Below are 21,970 nucleotides of genomic sequence, written 5' to 3'. Positions count from 1 at the left end.
TCCAAAACACTCATGATAATAATGAAAAAAGAACAGACAAAAAGTTAAAAGAAAATAAAAGTTAACTCTAAATCAAAATTATAATTACTGAAAATAATCTAAACTTATTCACATACTAGGTGCTGAACCTAATGACGAAAAAAATTAAAAATCCACTCCAAAAAGTTATAAAGGACACGCAAAAAAAAAAGAGAGATATATTTTTTATAAATAATTAAAATTATAATTTATATCATTAAGTTATAACTAGAATTTTAATATTTATCATTCATAATATTTTTAGATGATACAAACAGGTTTTAAAATGTGTTGTTTTTTTAATATTATATTCCTCAAAATATTTTTCCTAATTGTGAAATAAATAATAAACATTTTCAAATAATATAAAATGATTTTTTTATGAGTAGCCTTTAAATTACACGATTTTACTAACAAATTAATTTCAAATAATAAAACAAAATTATTACCTCATAATTTAAAATGCTTTTCTTTTTTCATTGAGTGCTTGAGCCACTCTCTTCTCTAGTGACCCAACAGTCCAACATCTACCATGAATTATGCATTCTGCATAACTCCAAACCCAACATCTTTTCAGCTTCAACCACTGCCTCATCATATTCAAGATATTCCAATGTGATTTTATGCACACCCTCAACAGTACTAAATTAATTTAATATTTACATAAAGTAATTCAAAAACTGAAAGAAATAATTATGATTTAAATTTGTTTTCATAGTCTTTTTTCTATAATCGTATTATTTATGAAATCTAATTTTTATATCAATTTTTATACTACTTTTTTGTCAGAGTGCAAAACAAATAATAAAACCCTTAAGAAAATCTACAACAATAACACTATACATGTATACTTTCAAATACAAATATTAAAATAAAATATATTGCCTCATAATTTGAAGTAGGAACTTTAAAAAAAGCCTTGAGGCACCCTACAGTGACTGAACATGAAGTAGCATGAATTATTCATTTATATGCATTATTATGCATATGTCGAAAACCTGTCACTTGAGAATGTACATTTGCATTATTTCTGGCCAAAAGAAAAAGTCCTTTCCCTTTTTATTTTTGTCTTTTTTAATGGCCGAAATAAAAAGAAACTCCAAAATATAAAAAGCACTTTTAATTGAGGGACCCGACTTTCAGAAGTCAATTTGTAGATAATGCTTAATATCCTACAACTTTTATTTTTTTTTTCTGTCACCCATGAGTCTCACCTCTTAGTCCTACCTATTAATCTATTGTTAACTAAAACTGCAAGTCTCATGGAATAATAATCATCTCTCTCTTCTTGGAGATTCTGTTATGGTCACTTCCTATTTTCAAAGACAAATTTTAATATATATTTTTCAAAATAAACATTTAAAAGAAAATATTGAAAATCTTCTCGAATATAGTTGAAACCAATAGAACAATTAAACATCTCCTTGGTTGGTCGCTCGGTCTGCACCTCACTCTCCCTGCTCTTTCACTCCTCATCCTTATTAGTTTCGGACTCAAATGATATCTGTAAAAGGTACTCCGAAGCTTAAGTCAAACTTCAGCACTCGACATTCAATATTTAGGATTAGATAATTGCGTACCTGATACTTTGAAATTTGTGCTAATTTATATAAATATTAGCAAACACGAGATCATTAATCAGTCTCACGATTGATCATGTCGGTCGATCTGGACCGGATTTATAGTTAGAGTCTCAGTCGTACAGACCATATCGATAAAAAAAATGCTTTTCACTTTAATTTTCAAGTTAAATTTACTACTCACGTTGAGAATATGACTCTTTGATGACCCAATTTTCAATGAATCTATTCATGTGTTGGAAAATTGGCCGAGATTTGATTTTGGGAAAACTAAATTCTAGTAGGGATTTTATTTTTGAACGTGTGAAAAGTATATTGTTCTAGTGTAGAAATTAAGAAAGAATAAATTTATTTGGATAAACTTTTTTTTTAAAATCGGTATATTTTGGAAAAAAAAAATGGCTAATTTGATTATTCGACCTATAATGAATTTTTGTATAAACTAGACTGGAATACGAAATTTTTACTATTATTGTGTAACAAAATAATTACCCACTAAATCTAATCACAGTATTTTTTTTTTGCATAAAAGTTGGGTTTTGGAGTTATTACTAATTAAAATAAAATTAAAATGAGAGAATGAAATGAAAGTTCAGAGACTGATAAAATAGTTTATGTTTGAGCCTAAGCTTCTTTTTCTTTTTGTACCCCTTTTCTTTTGGGCCTGCTGTTTGGCCCATTTTCCTTCTTTGCGTTTATGCTTTTTATACCCATGTAATACTTTTGTATTTTTTTACTTTTCAATACACGTTTATTCATTCTCTCTCGTTTCTCTTCTCTCTTCTTTCTCTCTTATGACTTTCTATTAAACCTGGCTTAATATTTGAGATTCTTTTTTTGGTTTTCACTCCAAATATAAAGAAATATCTAATTAAATATATACTTTTTACAAAATTTAGAAATAAGAATATGACCAACTAATTATGAGTAACGAAGGAAAGAAGAAGTTGAAGAGTTACTTTGTTGTTGCATGCCACAGTGGCACACACCCCATTCATTATAATCCTTTAAAATTGCAAACCCCATTAGCTATAGGACGATGCAATCATTGTATTCCACCTCTTTATTTCCGACACAAACCTCCAAACATATGTTTCATTTTTCTGTCTTAGCCAAAGCCTTCACACTGCTATGTTTCTAAAGTTTCAAACGTGGCCTTGTTTGTGTCAAATATGCTTGATGCTTTATTCTTATCATGAGCTGAACATAACAACATTTTTCCTAGTTTTGATCCAAGCAAGTTTTATAGATCTGAGACATATATAAATACAACATCCTGCAATGACAGAATTTCCTCGTGAAACAACTGGTCAAACAACTGTCCTTAATAATTTGATCATTAAGGAACAATGATGAATGGCAAAAGCAGCTTCCTTGTTTGCTTTTCTTTTGGGACATTTTTTCTCCTACTCACCCACGTCCATGCTGAAAGTTAGTACTTCTTTTTTCTCACTTTCTTTTTCTTTCTTGATGTGTTTGGAAGAATTTGTTTGTGGTTAAAAACACTTATCCAATTACTGAAAAGGGTTATGAAAATAACTTCTGTCAATGAATTACTTATAGTTTGTTTCAACAAATTGTTCAAGATAACTGATTACAATTTGCATGAAAATGATTTAACCTGATTTATATGATTATAAAAAAACAACTTATACTTAAACACTCACATTCATAAACCTTAATCCTTATTATACTATTCATTTTGGTGATTATATCTTGTAGAAAAATTCATGAGACTAGAAAAGAAACATGACTTTTTGTGTGCTTCATTTCAGATATAACTGAACCAAGGAAAAATGCAAACCGAAGTCCATTTGAGAGTTGGAGGAGTGCTTACTTCTGCATGATGAATGTAATGAGTTACATGCGATTGCTTTTTAAATTCCTCTTAATGGTTATCAACTGCTGTGCATTAGCAATGAACATAGTTTGATTAATTTTATCTCTTTGATAAAAATGCTTATTATTTCAACATATATGTGCAGACATCAGATTCTTGCACGATAAAAGATGGATACACACTTGGAATCAATGGTGTGCTAAATGTGCATGATTCTGATATCAAGACTTTTTGCAACGATGGATGCTATGACCACACTTTAGCTGTCTTAAGTTGCATCCAAGATGTGAAGTCGGACTTCTTCTTCCAGACCAAGCAACCCGTTTCTTATCTCCAGAATGTTACTGACAGGGCTTGCGCTAGTCAGCTTTATGGTAACAAATTTCTACATATTTGGATCAATTTCTTACAGACATTTTTAACAAAAAAAAAGTTATTTTACAAGTTCAGATTAATTTAAATATATTAAAGGTTTTTTAAAAAAACAAGTTAACTACATGGTCTATCTTGTACAATTGTGAAGGATCCAATCAACTGAATAGACTAAAATGGTACATTGAAGACACAAGAGAGGTGCAATAAAGAACTGAAATCACATTGTTATTGTTATGATACTTAAAAGGATAAAAAATAGAATTAAACCTAAACTTTAGAAGGTTTCTAGTAGCAATGAATGAAATGAAATGAGTTTTGGTTATGCAGGTTTCAATACAAATGTTACGACTAAGAATCCTAACAGTGCCACCAGTTTGTACGGGAGAGTTTATATGCCTCTTGTTTCAGCACTAACCACCATGGCCTTCATTGCCACCTTTGGTGTGTGACAGTTTTCTCAGCCTGATGGGAATGGATAGGGAACAGAAGATATGGCAGAACACATGGATTGAGTCTCATGATTTCATATGCAATCTATACAAATAAATAAACTAGTGGTGTAGTTACTCACGACAAGGGAAAATATAACAGACATCTAATTATAACAACAATTACTTGCTATTATGTATGTCGTTATACATACCTAAAATACCAAACTATGTTCATAAATATTCATATAGAGTAAATTTTGCACTGAATTATTCTTGATATAATTTTTCTTTCAAAGTAAGAGTTTAATAATTAATGTCAAAAATTATATTACCAATTAACGAGAGATCATTTTAGTATGGATTTTAATATGATTAGTATAAAAATCAAAAAAATTACAGCTTATTATATGTATATATGTTAGTTATTCTTAGTGTAATTATTATAAAATTAGACACAACAATTTATAGTCCGATAACAGTGTAAAATTCTTTACATTGACGCTCTAATTAAATTTTAAAAAAATCGGCATTATATGTATATTTGATGAAATAAATAGTGTTTCCCGTATAGGATTTATCCTTTTAATAACTATTTAATTGCGGTATGAAAAAATTAAGACAGTTTAAATAATTGTTGGGCTTAAATAATTTTTTTTGGTTTATAGAATTTGAGTAAATTTTAATTTAGTACCACTCCCTTTTTTTTCAAAACTAACATAGATGTGGCATTTGTATATCCAAATTGTTTATTATATTAAAACAATATAATTTAAAAATATATATAGTTTTGTAAAGATAGTTTAAAGGAAATATATAAGGCAATTATTTTTAAGTGGAAAAATTATATAGTTACGATTGAATAGAGAAATTATAAGGCTGTCCAGTTTCATGATTTATTAACCAAGAAAACTATTTTTATTTGTCAAAAAGATAAAACGTCTAATTAAAAATGAAACCAAAAGCAATTATAAAAAGATGTATCTCTCTTATATTATGGTATAAATATAAAAAAGATGTGGTTTCAAAATCATCTAATAATCAATGTAAGTTGACATAACCAAACAAAAAAATCATATGAACTATCCTTTCATTTTGGTGAGTTTGAAACCTCTTTACTGACACTTTTTTCATTAGGTAAACAATCTTCGTATGGAAGATCTCTGTGCTTTATTGTTCTACAACTTTTAAGACATGAACTAAAATGTTTTACACCCTATAAGTTTGATCAGAGTTATAGTTTGCACTTAGATTATTAAGAATATACACTGATAATTTTCATTGAATAACTAATTTTAGTGTTGAGGTTAAGAGAAACACACTGTTTGCTAGTGGAATTTTGGATTTAGTGGCTACCTATTCGCGCTATAATTTTTCACTATTAACGGTTTTTCGGCGTCTAATCGGAGGAAATATTTCCCCTGTAAATCTAACACTCAATTGTCAGGCTCTAACCATCAATGCAAAAGGAATAGTAGTAGTTGGCTCATTACAATACAGGAATAAAATGAATTAAAAACTGAAAGCAACTCTAAAATGGTGCCCCATTTCAGTGCTTGTTATAAGGTACTGGACTGGAACTTCAAGAAATTACCCTAAGTCATAATGCACAAATGCAATAAATCTTAGTTTGGATAAGAAACGGAATTGGAATCAAGATAAGATTTTGGTTATGCTCAATCATTACTTCAGTTTTTGAATGTGTAGGGTGATCGTTGTTTAACCCCTGAACAAAAGGGAATTAAAACAAAGTCGCGTGTTAATAACTGTTAAATGACACTTTTATTGACATTCATGTGCAACCACATACCATGAATATCCTAGTTGGCCTGACAGACGTCCATGTGTCACCATTCACTAAAATGAAGAATGTAATTCCCTCGGCATTTATACACTCTATTGACATCCACAAACTGTCAAGTTAATGAGTGGAAGAACTCTGGATTTTTGGATGTTAAAACTGACAAGAGAAATTCTGGTGTATTACTATAGACAGGAAGCTACTCTTTGGTCGGGATTTTGGGAGGTTTTCTATTTGGGTGTGTCCCAACTATTGGAAGATTATGACTGTACCATCACCACTATACTGAGTATGAAAATCATCCTAAACTAAATAAAATGAAAAACATAATCTCAAATGGTAATAACATTAGGGATTCATGATGTATGACAATCATTTTCAACTAAAGAATTATACTTGACGCAAAAGACAAGATATAACAATATTGACTCTAAAGATACCGTTACCGAAACAAACTCAATTGTAGAGCAAGAGATACATCATTACATGGGCAAAACTTTCATAAAAAGGTTCATATCCTCCGCCAATTACATTTATTAAAGTAGGACAAATCATGTACCCGTGTTCCTTCGGCCAACACGAGCAACAAAACCAGCCTTGATTGGAGCAACTGATCTTCCTGATCCACACTGTAAGAAATAAACCACATATATGATATTTAATGACAAAATGTAACAACACAAGTACTTTTTTTTCAGTATTAACAGACAAATTTCTTTGCCCAAAAATTGTCCAAACATTAATAACGATCAGAAGTGGGTAAAAAATATCCTAAAGCATTATGATGAGAAACCATTAACCAAAAATTGGATGAAGTACCAATCAAAATCCATTAGTGGAATTGGGTGTCCACTTATTGGTTGTGAAAAAAGTAAAATAGGAAGACTATACCACTATCATCACCTACATGAAATAGCTATCCACTTTACGCAAATCATTACAAATTAAATAAAATGATAAAAGTACAAACTTAAAAGATGTTAAATAAGACAGAATTTACATCATTTGTTAAATATGATTGTCTCTAGATCGGTAAGACACTTGGCATGAAAACTAGAAGAGAAAAAAGAAAACCAGGCAAAGATGTAAAGAAAATTAACCTTCTCACACCGGAGAAAGAAGAGACGATTCTCCTTCGTAAGAATAGTATCTGGGCTCTTGCATCCAAGGCAAATGACATACTCATCTGAGAAAAACAATATTATACATAAACTTCAACTCATTTAAATATCAATGGGGAGTTTTAAAGTTCTTGTCCTGCTAGGCTGCATGTGTTAAAAAAACAGCCCAAAATATATAAAGACCAACTAACACAGCACAGAACTTTCATACATATACCAACCTTCCATTACTGAAACCCCACAGACTATCAAAATTCAAAACATGTACTTACTGACATATCGTCGCAGAATTCCTTCAAAGTTCTTTGGTGCAAACCTTCCCTTTACAACCAATCTCTGCTGTCCGTCAAGGGATCCACTTGTACCCAATTCAGCAAGCAAGAAAGCCATGACATGGTCTGGCTGCCGATGCATTCTAAAAGATTGCATAGAAGAACATTCACAAAATGGAAGCATATATAATGTAAACACTTCTCTTATTATATGCAGACAAATAAAGCATGGAGAAAGACATACAGCAATAAAAGAAATATAAAAAAAACAATGGTAATAGCCATTATTAGCTGAACACAGTCAACAATTTAGTACCAAAGTCTCAAACTCCTTTTTTTAGGCATTTATAGATTGGGCAAGCATTTTCCATTCCTCCATGAAAAGTTAATATGAAGAAAAAAGAAAACTAAAAAAGGTTTTAAAAGATATGCCATTTAAAAACCATTCCCCTTTAATTAAGTCCTCATCTGGTTGATATTCATGACCTGTCTCTGATATTACACTGACATAAAATATCAGTATTGCCATACTGATGGAACACCACTTCTGTTAACAGAAATTGAAAGGGGATCTTCTTTGAATTCCGGATAGTAGGGTTCCTCAGCAAACTAGTCCTCATTTCAAAGAATGACATACAATCTACCAAACTCCTAGCTTTCCAATTAGAGAAAAACAGACCTAGCTCCTTTAATAAATTTCTCTTCTCGACAGTTTTTTTCTGCAATAACTAACACTTAAATTCCCAGTAACTTGCTTCATAAGGACTTTATGTTCTTTCTGGAGTAAACCTGACACTGATGGATGGTGGACTTGGGTTTGGATTCAGGAACTGATCCTCCTCCAACCCCACAAAGTCATGGACTGTATCACATCACAAATGGTGTGTCCATTGAGTGAATAATAAAACTAAAACTAAAACTAAAAGAAATGGAAAGACTGAAATTAGGCCTGGTGTTTTGTGAACTACTCTCATCATGTTAATCTATACTATTAAGCATTTTCAATAAAATTGCAACATACGTTTTGCACAGATCCATAAAATTCACAAACACAGTTTTCTTTGTGCCTTCACGAAGAACTTGAGGAGGCCTCATTACTGTCCTTCGCCTATCTCCAGCAAGTTCAGGATTATTCTCACGAAGAATGTTAAACACCCTGCCAAGAAGCTGCACGAAAAACATCAGAATCCATAAGAGATATGTACGGGAAGGGGTATGCAAGACAAGGACTTTGCAAGTAAAGGCATAACAGAATATAATAAATGCTTTTGCCATATTTTATGGATTTATACTTGGACCCTATGGAAAAAATTCATACAGATGGTTCACGGTTTATAGAAAACTGACATTTCTTGATCCAAGAAGGATAAAGCACTAAAAAATCCTTTATAATCAGATGTATTACCAAGGCACACATAAACCATCATTAATAAAATGAATACTACGGTACTGCCATACTAAAATTTCAACCATATCCATGAATTTGCAGCATCATCAATACAGCCCAATATCACCCCACTAAAAAATGACGAGGAATATCAGGCAGATCTATAAAATAAATAATTAGTATTATGGAAGGAATTAAAATCAACTCATAGAAACATTTTTCGACAAAGTGATGAAGAAAAAATCATAGAAAAAAAAGTTTCATGTTAACAATTAAATTGAGAGGTCCATACAGCAGCTTAGGAGAAAAACACTTAAATATGACAAACCTCCTCATATTCATAATCACGATCACTTCCTTCCCAAGGATAACGAGCCTGAGGAGCAACCATTTCTCCTTCATCATCTTCAGCATGATCTAAAAGCAAAATTTTACTAGATATTAAGTGTTCAATAGGATCCCCTCAAGACATACATTTAGAACAAAATACTCAACCACAATTCACATAAACCAATATTTACGCAAGTATATATAGTTACACAGGTATATGCTGCTCACCATCCAAATCTTCAATTGCATCTCCGCTATCTTCATTCAAGTTACTGATTTCAACCTATAATCAAACAACATGAGGTTTTAAATTGTTTCCAACAAAAAAATAGACACATTAAAAAAAACTCTGAAGTGATATAATTATCCAAAAATACCACATTAAGCATAAATATGACAACTTACAGGCTTTTTCTTTTTCTTTTTCAAACCAGTAAATGCAGCCTCAACCCCATCAGAAACTGCAAATGAAATATAAATGAGAATCATACCTATGCACAATAGCTGGATAGAACTGAAAATAAAACCACAACAGGAAATTACTTGTATTATTTTAAGATACCTGTGAGGTTATCCGTCTTCTCAGCCAATTTCTCCACTGGGTCATCAGCCGGATCTACAATTGTAATTTTCTTTTTCTTCTTCTTCTTGGTAGGGTCAAAAGGTACAATCTGTGATTTAGAAATTCAGGTATCAGATGATGGTACTGCTACAACAAACAGATATCTCAACTAACAAAGTTGAACTACCGAAATATGCAACACAAGATCATTGCAACAAGTAAGCAATACAAGAACTAAAGTGAAAAAACCTAATTGTTAGGTTTAATGCGCAATAAAGGAAACCATACAGCAGGAAAGCATTTTTCAAGTTATAGATAATTAAGGGGTCAATGAACTCACTTCTGGAACCTCCTCCTTCAGCTCATTTTGAGCTTCATCCGCCATGATTCCTGCAACGCATATAAAATAAGATTTCGTAAATAAGTAGATAATTGGGAAGAGATATAAAAAAACGTGAGGACAAAAACGAATAATTAAAAAATGGTATTAACAAAATCAAGTTTTTGAAAAAAATGATACTTTATCAAAGCCTTCCTAATATATAGGAAACCCATAACACACTTTGTGCTACTAAGGAAAGTCCTACATTTCGCAAGTGCTGTAAACCAATAATGGAAAAAGGGAAAAAATAATTAAAAGGAAAATGCAAGAGAACCCTTGCTGATTGAACAGCTGAATCCTAAAAAGAAACAAGTTTCACAACCTAATTAAACCAAAACCTCAATCGTTAATGCACAACGAGAATCTTACCAAATCGAGCATGAGAAGCAGGAGGAACCTTAATCTACAGAAATTACAAAAAACCACAGATCCAAACGGAACTACGTGTTCCTTTAAATTAGCTTATTGTGTGCTCTAAACATCTTAAAGAAAGCGATTAGTTCGCCCTAAATTTCAAAAACCTAACACGCCGTACGGAAGTCACACAAGAATTCAAGAATCACGCACCGAAACGGATTCTGGAAATGGATGGATAAAACACAATAAATAGCACATATTTTGGACGTGGAAGAGCGAAAAACGAAAAAATCAATTGAAATTGATTAGGTACAAACATCGGAGAACAGAAACAAAAAAGGAGAAAAATAATAGGAACAGATATTGAAAGGCGAAAATGAATAGTACCTGATAGAGCAGAGAAAAGCTTTGAAGTGAGAGCAGAGATAATGGAATCCCTGGAGACAAGAGTGCGGCCGGTGTTTGCGAAATGAAAAACCCTTTCTTTCTGCTACAAAACTCAGCCTTGCACTACCTCTTTTTTTACTTTTTTCTATTTTCGTGATTTTTTATGGGTATTCTCGGGCTTCAACTATGGGCCTTCCAATGGGCCTATACAGGTAATTAGTAGGCCGCTGGATGAACAGGGCCTCCACGTTAACTAAGGAGATAACGTTCTGGACCCAAAATATACAACTTAATGAATAAAATATGTTGAATCCATGACAACCAGTTGAACATAAAATACTTGTCCCACTTCGGTATCATGTGTTGAAAAACTAAAAAATAAATTTTTATCAACACTTGAAATAGTAATTTTAGGTATCCACTTTGAAATAAGATCTTGAGGTCAATTTTTTTTACTAATAATAATTTTGATGGGTTAAATATTAATTTTTTATGAGACATGTCAAATACAAGTCTTTTATATATAGTTGATAAGTCTTACATACTAATTAAAAGTGATTCAATAATAACTTGTGGTGTCAATTCTCTAATGTGAAATTGTGTATGATGACTATCATCATTGGGAATAATATTATTGTTTTGAGTTGATAGTTATGTGAAAATAAAGTATAAGTTATATGAGATCGTTATTTACTATATTAGTCCACCCTTATGTATGTATGATATGTATTGTTATCATAGTACTTTGTATACAAGCAAATGATTTTGCAACTTTAACAAGAATACTTTGTATTGTGATTTTGGATAACTAATATATATATACACTTGTTGCATACTATAGGTACGTAAATTTTGTTATTTATCGTATTAGTATAGTTATGTTGTACAATATGCTTTGATGTCTCTAAATCTGTGTGGAAAGCTTGAAGACCCTGTTGTTATGTGTGTGTTGTCTAGTAGTTTTTGACTTGTTAATTCACACATTGTATTGATTCAAGCTCACTTAACTCTTCATCTCTTTTGAAAGAAATGTTTTCTTAAAAGTTGACAAATTTTAGTCAGTTGTTTTTCTAATTAACCAGTTGAAAAAGTTGTTACTCAAAGGTATACAATTTTTTCAATGTCGAAACAACTAGTTGTTTGACACTTAATGGTTTTCAAAATGATTTGGAAAAACTTTGCTTTGTTTTGTCTTTGTTGTTTACACTGGAACAACCGTTATTTCGATAAAACAACTAACTACTTGCTTAAGTCTATATAAAGGCTATTTGATATTATTTTCAAACACCTAAGAAAGAGAGATTATTAAAAACGTTTTTCAAGAGATCAAGAGCTTTGGATCATCACTTGTGTGTGGAATAGTATTGGGTCTTTGTATACTTCTATTATTCTACTTTGTAAAGCCCAGGTGTATTCTATTCCTTTCACTTTGAACACTGTAGTTTTGTGTGTTTGGCATAAGACAGTTTCAGAGAAGGGTTTCTAAAAATTGTGGTGTGTGTTATTGAGGGGTTCAAGATCATAACTCCTAGTGTGTGTTTTGTAATCTATGTTTGATTGCATAGTAGATTCTCAGTGGTTAGTTGAATACTGGATGTAACTTTTGGTTAAGAGTGAACCAATATAAACCTCTTTGTGTGAATCTCTTTATCCCTTCTCTTTTACATTGTTTTTAATTATTGTTCTTTCTCTACTAGTATAAACAACTTGTTGTTTCGAGAAAACAACTGGTTAAACTTCTGTAAAGAACATTAAAATTGAACTTTTATCCGGTTGAACAAAATATCAATTGGTTGATTTTTCTAAAATTTTCACTTTATTTTCAAATTTTGCAAAAATCTTGTGAAGACAAATGAAACTTATACAACGATATCACAAGACGCAATTTAAATGGTGAGAACACCTAAAAATGGTTAAAGTTGACTAACACATCCAAAATATGATTTTGACACAACAATTTATTTTGAGTTTGTAGTGCAACACAATGTTATCAATATTGCAAAGAGAGTTTATATCTTAAAGATGTCATTCCCATAGTATTTTGAGTGTTACAAAGAAAAGTTATCAACATAAAGTCATACATGTTCTAAAAACATTAACACAAGGACAAAAAAAACACTCCAAGTAAATAATTTTATGATGTATATAAATAAAATTCATGACATGCAATAACAACTAATGAATAAAAAACAACAATTGCAATATACACAAATTATGTGAAACACTACATGCAAAAGAATCAAAAGTTTCTTAATGTTAGTTTATAATATCATCTATTAGAAGACTTTAGAGAAAGATTTATTTGTATTATTTTTCGAATTGTGTGAAGTTAGTCTCTAAACACGGAGTGTCGTCTTTACGATAGTATCATTGCAAACTCTTGAAACATTTCTTGTAATTTTGCTAGGAATAACATTATCAGCTCGATTCAGAGTAGTATCGTGTACTTTCTTATTAATGACATACTTTCTTATTAATGACATTGTATATCTATGTTTTATTTGAAAAAATAAATAGACACTAAGGAGTGACTTTACTCGTTGTAGGATAAAAATAACATCATTTATAGTTGATAAAGGAAAATTAGATATAATTTATATTAGACTAAACTAGTATAAAAACAAAATATTTAATCATAATTCTATTATATTTTTATAATCATTGCCAAACATTTATTAAATTATTTGTAAACATAATATAAAATTATTAGATAGCACATAATCTTAAGATAATTTCTAAAGAACTCTTTTAAATTTAACCTTATTTTAACTATAAGAAATTATAGAGTTATGATAATGTTTTAGGGGTTTTTCTAGATTCTCCATTCACTTATTTTAATAATTTTATAGTAACAACTAAGAAATGACATTAGTAAAAACTTATAATTACAAACAAGTAGAAGAAAAATTTGTATTAGTTAAATATTGTGAACTTTTAATAATAATAAAAGAAATGAAAAGTTGATAAATTGTTTTAATGTTAAAAAGGACGAATTTAGCAATTTTGTAATCAACGCAAATACACCATTAAACAATTATCAATCAAACTCAATAAACATTTAAATATATTAATAAAAATGTTACTTTAATCCCATTTTTTCTTAACTACATTCTCTTTCGCTTTTGAATCTTTCTAGATATTGTTTCCCGTCCTTATAAATATTTTATTTTTTATTTTAGTTCAAAAAAATATAATTTATTTATTTTGGTCTATGCAAAAAAATATTTGTTTAGTACCTACTAACATATCACTTTTTATTTAGTCAAAGAGTTATACTTACATGCCATTTTTTTATATCGAGTTAATCATGTTTGTTTGAGAATCTGAAACAAACAAAGAAAAGTATAATTTAATAAAGATAAAATAAACAAATAAATATTAAAACTAAAATGCTTCTATGTTATAAAATGAAATAATTAATTAAGCCAAAATTATTGAAAGGGAAAACTCCAAGAGAAATTTATTATTGCCATATGTATATACACATAAAAGAAACTTTCATGTACGTAGAAAAAAGATATCAAAGGCAAGGAAGCATAGCACATGGCAATCAATAGTTTCCTTTCCACTAGAAAATAGAAAATAAAAAAATAAATAAAAAAAGCTCAACCATGTTTCAACTTTCACCAATGAATTCATGGCATGTGTTCACTCTAAGATCAAAACCTACCTAAAGTCAACCTCCAAATAAATATTATCACCACATGTTGAAGTAGGTAAAATCAAATTAATGGTTTGCTACAAAATTCAATTCCATCTAGAAACTCCATTCCTACTTTTCCATCTTCTGAATTTCATCTCCTTCAATTCACACACTCCATGTTAATATTTCTTAAGCATAACATACCATTTTTAGTATAAAATTTATTAGTGTGAAATCACATAGTTATGAGTTACATATTTCTTAATCTCATTAAATATTTGAGATTTCTCCAAGATATTTTAATAGACTATATATATAATTGAAAATTAAAACTTTGACCATATATTAAAAGGATAAAAAAAATTATTATGAATTATATCACGTTATATCCATCAATTCTCATAAAATATTAGGTTTAGAAATTTACAATGGACCTAGTACTGTTGGGCCAAATTTGTGTGGGTCTAGATCTGTGGAGTGGATCTAGAACAAAATCCACATTAAGCAATATTTTGTTATGCTTTTATAATGGCGTAAACAATTTAAATGGAAATTTATAAAAATATTAATATCAAGACACTTTTCGAAGACACCATGGATAATGTGGTGGGTATGTTGAGCTTCAATATTAGTTTGCGTCTCTTATTTTGCCTTAAATGTTCAATATGTTTGAGTAGAAAAAAAAGTTAAATGTGTTTTTAACTTTATCCCTCTTTTAATTAACGTTGAAATACAAAATAAAATTATAAATAAAAAAAAAACAAATTGTGACATTTATATTAAAAATGATATCACTTTGGTATTAAGGTCAAGTCTACTCCTAATATCTTATGGTGATAACATTAATTAATTAGTAGTTTCTTTGGCTAAAAACACTGTGTAGTCGTGGTTCAGTTTTGGACACGTAATCACTATTAAGTCAAAAAGTTGGTCTTCTGATGGACAAATTCAATAAAACATGATGAAATGTCTGTAATATATTTAATTAATAATTAAAAATTATCCATTGTTGTAAAATATTAAAATTGTATTAGAAAAAGTATCAAAAGCTCTGGTCGACGATGAAAAACTCAAAACCCTAACTATGGTATCCACCAATATAAAAGAAAAGTTATATATATATAATAAATACATAAAATTATTTGTGTTGACCATGGTGTGAGTGTTAAGCTGTAATAAAAGAAACCTTTATTGAATTCAAAGACACCTGAGTCACCAGTATGCAGAGTGCACATGCAAAGAGAGACCTTGTATTCAACATAATTGAAGTACACTAATTAATACAAATATATCTGCACATAAATTTTGCCAAAATAATAAATAAAATAAAACTAAATTATAATGGCATCTTTTGCTTACATTATATTCTTTTTAAAAAAACTTTTTAGAATCGCACATGGATTAGAGATTAGAATATTTCATGGTATATAAGTGCGTGCAAATCTCATTCTCATGAGCCTGTTTTATGAGATTGAATTAAGTTTAAAATTCACTTTGTAATATAATATTAAAACCATTTTGATCATATCCTAATGAGTGTTAGTTGTCTTTATCAGGTTATCCGCTATCAAACTGTTATCGAACCACCTATAATATAATATCACGCACGAAGACACTATCAACATGAAAAAGTGCTTTGTGCAAACCAAAAGTCGACTTTGTAATAAAACTCTTAAATAAAGTCACTAATCAATTTACAATAATGAATAAAATAACTTGATATTTTTTCCCATAAAGTTCATATATTTAAAATTATGAAGTGAGATCCCTAAGAAAAAGACTTTAAAATTAGAAATAAAAATGTCTAAGGTGAAGGGCGGTTTAAGGTTCAGCCCCCCTTCCATTCCACGTCCTATTCAATCCACCACTCAAAACTTACAAACCCATCCACCCATTAATTAATTAATTACTGTCACATACTTAATAACTTTATGCTCAATTTTTAATTTTCTTCTCTGAATTTGACTACTGTGCCTAACAAAAATTCTGCATTCACAAGATCTTGAGAACGGGTCTGAAGGACCAAAAGACCAAGAGATTTCTAAGAAAACACAGAAACATTGTTTGGAAGCATAGAAAAGAGCAGAATACAAGATTTTTCTCTGTTCTTATTCACTTTATCAGTTAATCACATTTAGCAGCTGTTTCGTCTTATTCGGAACAAGTGATGGCCTTATTCACTGAAATTGACAATTAAACTGTTTATAACCACTGATTTGGGTGCTATGGATGCTAATTGGTCTTCACAAATTTTCTACTAACTACACTTTTCAACATTTTGTCCTTCTCTCATCAATACACTGTGCCGTGTGCTTGCGTGAGGGAAAACACGTGTTAGACTTGTTTCTACTTTCTATTATTTTCTGACCCCTTCATCCACCTACCATCACCTCATCATCATATCTATCGTTTAATATTTTTTTTATTGCTTAATTTTATGTTAAAATTGCAAAATCCCAAGAGATATTAAGTAAATAATCATGTAATCGACTAATTTTTATAATTTCTGACAAATTTTATTTAACTCATGCATGTATTGAAAAGATGTGTTGCTTATCGTGTATCTTGGTTAATGAAATTTGTTGGATTTGTTAAATTGGAAATGCTTAAGATTTTGAAGGTTTGAGTTGATTGGTTCCATTATGTGATGTTTAGTCTTTATTGTCTTGACAAGACATGGTCAATGAGAATTCATGGTGGCAAAGGAGGAGTATGCCAAAACTTTTTCTTCTTTTCTGCCTTACGATTTCAAAATAAATGATTTTCTGGACTGAACACCAACTGTGACAATTGGTTTCTTAGGTAGCTTGAACTTAGAAAATTTGTAGTAAAAAGTATTAACCAAAAAAATAATCTGCTGTTGCTTTTCTTTATTTTTTCCATTTTCTCCTTAGTTTTGTCTCATAAAAAACACTGTTCCTATTCCTCACCTAATCTTCCTAACTTTCCGCCATGTTTGGGTTGACCAAGAGAAATCAGATGAACAGAGTAAAACTGGATGAAATGTATATGATAAGATGTATTTTGTTCAATTCTGTAAGATCAAATATAAATATATATATATATATATATATATATATAATATAGGTGAAGGTAAGTCTGTTATAAATTAATATTAAGTTTATTTAAATTTAAATTTATTTTTAAATAGGATATAACTGATGGAGATCCCACGTCGACCAGAGATTAGAGTCTTTCATTGTATATAAGTGGTGCAAACTTCAATCTTATTAGCCGGTTTTATGGAGTTGAGTTAGACTTAAAGTTCACTTTCGTAATATGGTATCCTATCTTAGTGAGTTAATAAAATATGATTAATAACATATTTTTCGTTAAATTTCAACCTTCTTTTCTAAGAAGGTGAGAAGCACAGTCATAACAAAATTTTATCTCAATACTTTAAATGAAGGACAAATAGTTTATTAAAAGTGTAAATAGATTGTGATGAGTTTATATATTTTTTTTATCAATTTTTATAGAGTAATTTTTTTTCTTTTCAAATTAAAATTGTAAACTGAATCAAAATGTTTATTATACTTCATTAATGTTATATATTTAACTTTAATTAACAACAAAGTAACATGTATATATTTTTTAAAGTTGTTTCCTCATTTATTATAAAAAACATACTATATATACTCATTTTCAAAGTATTGTATTATAAAAAACATACTATATATTTTTAATTCACAATTTTGTATTAAAAAATTGAAATACAATTCTAAAATATTTATTTGATTAATTTAGTTCAAATTTATATTATATTAAAATGAAATCAAAATCCAATTATTATTTTTTACTTTTATCTTTAATTTAAGTATTTTTTTAAATAAAATACCGAACCTAAGGGAGTTACAAACATTGCCATTTAAACACAGTTCTCATAAATCTTTTATAGTTGCCACTACCTCAAATTCCCTTTAGAATAGTCTCAGTCAACCCAAAATTACACATTGAAATTAAATGAAAAAAGGGATTAAATTTGTCAAATTTTCAAATGTGCAGAAAAGAAAAGTAAGACAATTATAGATGTTGGGACCAAAATCTGTAGATTCCTATAAAAGGTAACGAAAATGAGTTGTTCCCAGTGTGAATCAGGGTCCTTCTGCCCTCTGTAAGAAGCTAAAACAACAAGTATATACACTAAAGCTTCCATAGTTAAATTAAAACCAAATCAAGATGAATCAATAGGGTCAATTTTTTCAGAATTATAAGATGTTTAGTTGAGATTAATGTGAAGAGATATAGAAAGTGGAAAAGATTAGAGAGGAAGAAAGTTGCAGTGTGCAATGAAGGGAGTTGGCAGACACAGGTTGAAAAGTTGTGATGAAAGAGATGGTGATGATTAATGCAGAGGATGTGAATGGGGAAAGGAAGATAGAGAGTGGGGTTTTGTAGCCACCCATTAGCATCACAGTGTGAAGTGAATGGCAATTATCAGCATGTGGATGTAACTGACTCTGTATATGCCACATCATGGCTACTCCATCAACATGTCCCTAACTTTTCCATGTAAATTTTCACAACTCTGTTTCTTCTTTTTCCTACCCTCTCATTGCCTTATGTCATTCCCCTACTCAACATCTACCCTCATTTCTTTGTACCACTCAGATTGCCAAATCTTAGGGTCCCCTTCAGAATCATTTTTCTTTATTATACCACATTTTCACAATACTTTCTTTTACATTTTTCTTCTTTCTCCTTTTGTCACATCAATAACCTCCCTGCATACTTTCTCCTCTTTCACATAAACATTCTTTTTTTAATTGCTTCTAATACTCCTCATTTTTAAATTTTACAACAATGTTTTAGTAAATAAGAATGAATTTCAATTATAACATTCAGTTTTAGCTACAAACAATCGATTTTTTGTTTGATTTTTTTTATCATATACATTTCTTTTATACTTTATCTATACCACAAGAAAATAATGTGAAGTAGAAACCAATTTTTAGAGACCAAAATAATTAGTTACAATAGTAACTAAATTAGATACCATTTTAGAAACTAAAATAAAAATTATTTCTGAATTAGTTTCTATTATTGTCAAATAGTTTCTAAATTGGTATCTAATTAGAAACCAAGGTTTTAACTACTAATTATTTAGTTTCTAAATTTGGTCTCTAAAACCTTGGTTGCTAATTAGATACCAATTTAGAAATTATTTCACAATAATAGAAACTAATTCAGAAACCAATTTTTGTTTTAGTTTCTAAAATGGTATCTATATTAGTTACTATTGCAACTAATTATTTTAGTTTTTAAAATTAGTTTCTATTTGATGATTTTCTTGTAGGGCTATCTTTCTCACTCTTCTTTATTCAGTCCTATTTTTAATTTTCTTATAATATTTTAATAATACAATAAATATTTATTATTATTTAAATCTGTATCCATGTCAACTTTATTCTTATTTACAAGAATCTAAAAATTGTTCGAATCCCATTTATGACACCACAATCCTCTAACATCAAATCAATACCTTTGAGACAAACTAATCAGAACCATAACCATACACTAAATGTATGTTTATTGAAATAGATTTTTTAATATTTTTCTATCAATTTACTCTAAACAATGAAGTTTTTTAAGTATGTAACCGTGTTAAATAAAGAAAGAAACATAATATTATCCATGATAGAGTTTAATTAGTTAGAAAAATGCAATTTTTGTGTGTGTGTGAAAGGTGTGCACAGTCTGTAAAAATGAAAGAAATGTACAAACATTATGTGTAAAATGAATTTATGTACTATTTGCTTCGATGGCTGGGTCTCCCATGAATGAAAAAATTTAAAAGCATAGAAACATATCTCTACAAGGTTAATTGTGTCGCACAGCCATGTATGATTTTGGTCCTTCCTGCTTCCTTCTAGATTGTAATAATGCACGAATCAGTGATGGAAAATAAGGAAGAAAAGTCTCTTTCACCTGTTGAAAAATAATAATAAAGGGTCTTCGGAAGAGTGAGAGTCCTTTAGGACTTAAATGATGAAGAGGAAAAAGGAGAAAAAACACAAAATTATTGTTCTTGGTTAAAGCATATATGTGTGTATAAACATGATAGTAAATCCTCCAAGTTAAAAATGATGAGAAAATTGTTGGAAAAAATAAATTAGAAGTGACATTTTTATATGTATGTTTGATGAAAAGGTGGTGAAATTGATTGATGGTTTGCAAAAGCAGCCACTTGAGCTGTTGATACAATTTAAACTTTATGGTCTCTTTGTCTTGTACTACTAAATGTATCCATCATCTCAATCAAACAACACAAACTAGATAAGTCTACATATGCTGTTGCCAATGCTTCCTTTTCTTTACTTTTTTCCTCTTAATTTATAAAACATATTAAACTAATATATATATATATATATATGTTAAATTTTATTACCTTCAATTGGATAATTTACTCTCTTTTTTCTCACAAAACTAAAATAATTTATATTTGGGGAAATGAGTAATTTGATCAAATAAATAACTTTTAAACATGTGGAATTCATTTTTAATCCTTTTAAAAAATATTGATAGTTAATTTGTAGTCTGTTTAATATACTTAATGTTATTTTTTGTTTTGTGATGTCATGGATCGAGTTCACAATATAAGTAGATATAAGTAGATTAGTTGTCCAACAATAAGATACAACATATTAAGTACAATTTTTTTCTTTCAAAATGCAGTAATTTTTTAAAACTGTGTTTAATGTTATAAAAAAACACATGATTTTTTAAAATTGACTTAAAATGTTGGATAGTGTTTATTGTTATAAAAAAAATTAGAAACAAGATCAAACACAAAAAATAGGAAGAATTTAACATAAAAAGATAATATTTTATTAAAAGAAGATAGATAACAACTTGACTAGAAATTCATATATTTCTGACAAAAGATAATATTTTATCAAGAGAAGACAGATAACAATTCGACTATAAATTCATATATTTATGACAAACGATAGTGTTTATTCTTGACTATAAAAAATCCCTTAAAATGAAAAATATTGTTCATAAAATTAAAGAATTTCAATTAAAAAAACTTTTTCATAAATAAATAAATAAATTTAAATTTGGTTTTAACTTTATAACATACCCTACACTTATGCTTATAACTTTATTTATATTACTCTCTCTTTACTCAATGAAAAATAAACAAGTCACCAACTATAAAGAAATCATGACCTACAATATTTTCATTATTCAACTTTCTCTAAACAACCATTCTCACCTTCAAAAACATAACAAAAATAAGGGTTATTATTTATTCTTATTCATAACGAAGTATTAAATAAAAATAGAATATTATATATCAATGTATTTCATTGAGTAATAAAGGACACAAACTACTAAAATAATGGTTAACTTAGTACACATGACACAATTTTTATTTTATAAGAATTAAAATCATACAAAATATTTTTGACATACCGAGAATTTTATCTTAACAATAACAAAAATATTTTATCTGAAGTATTTTTTACATTACTAATTTTATT

General features: G+C 29.1%; 2 protein-coding genes across 2 annotated transcripts; one reads left to right on the top strand and one right to left on the bottom strand.

Moving 5' to 3' along the window:
* Positions 1–2,879: 2,879 nt before the first annotated feature.
* Positions 2,880–4,511, top strand: LOC150025691 (uncharacterized). Its single transcript, XM_090294556.1, has 4 exons — positions 2,880–3,029; positions 3,374–3,450; positions 3,584–3,812; positions 4,141–4,511. Exons 1-4 carry the CDS (start codon positions 2,948–2,950, stop codon positions 4,260–4,262), a joined length of 510 nt encoding a protein of 169 aa, XP_090150682.1. The 5' UTR covers positions 2,880–2,947; the 3' UTR covers positions 4,263–4,511.
* A 1,858-nt stretch (positions 4,512–6,369) lies between these two features.
* Positions 6,370–10,984, bottom strand: LOC137827179 (eukaryotic translation initiation factor 2 beta subunit). Its single transcript, XM_068633401.2, has 10 exons — positions 10,841–10,984; positions 10,055–10,104; positions 9,715–9,823; positions 9,558–9,613; positions 9,381–9,435; positions 9,151–9,239; positions 8,457–8,602; positions 7,436–7,578; positions 7,143–7,228; positions 6,370–6,671 (listed from the first exon to the last, which is right to left on the bottom strand). The coding sequence occupies exons 2-10, from the start codon at positions 10,097–10,099 to the stop codon at positions 6,594–6,596; spliced, it is 807 nt and encodes a 268-aa protein (XP_068489502.1). The 5' UTR covers positions 10,100–10,104; positions 10,841–10,984; the 3' UTR covers positions 6,370–6,593.
* Between the last annotated feature and the right edge of the window lie 10,986 nt (positions 10,985–21,970).

The sequence above is a fragment of the Phaseolus vulgaris genome, chromosome 8 (assembly GCF_051622355.1).
Source record: "Phaseolus vulgaris cultivar YP4 chromosome 8, ASM5162235v1, whole genome shotgun sequence".
In the NCBI taxonomy this organism is placed as follows: Eukaryota; Viridiplantae; Streptophyta; class Magnoliopsida; order Fabales; family Fabaceae; genus Phaseolus; species Phaseolus vulgaris.
Note: the sequence above shows the minus strand (reverse complement) of the source record. Positions and strands in the feature narration are given on the sequence as shown.

Coding starts and splice junctions, on each gene's coding strand:
- LOC150025691 (XM_090294556.1), top strand. CDS start 2,948: ATGATGAATGGCAAAAGCAGCTTCCTTGTTTGCTTTTCTTTTGGGACA. Junction 3,451..3,583: donor CTTACTTCTGCATGATGAAT/GTAATGAGTTAC, acceptor ATATATGTGCAG/ACATCAGATTCTTGCACGAT. Junction 3,813..4,140: donor TTGCGCTAGTCAGCTTTATG/GTAACAAATTTC, acceptor TTGGTTATGCAG/GTTTCAATACAAATGTTACG.
- LOC137827179 (XM_068633401.2), bottom strand. CDS start 10,099: ATGGCGGATGAAGCTCAAAATGAGCTGAAGGAGGAGGTTCCAGAA. Junction 9,614..9,714: donor GAAGACGGATAACCTCACAG/GTATCTTAAAAT, acceptor TTTCATTTGCAG/TTTCTGATGGGGTTGAGGCT. Junction 7,229..7,435: donor AATTCTGCGACGATATGTCA/GTAAGTACATGT, acceptor TGTTTTTCTCAG/ATGAGTATGTCATTTGCCTT.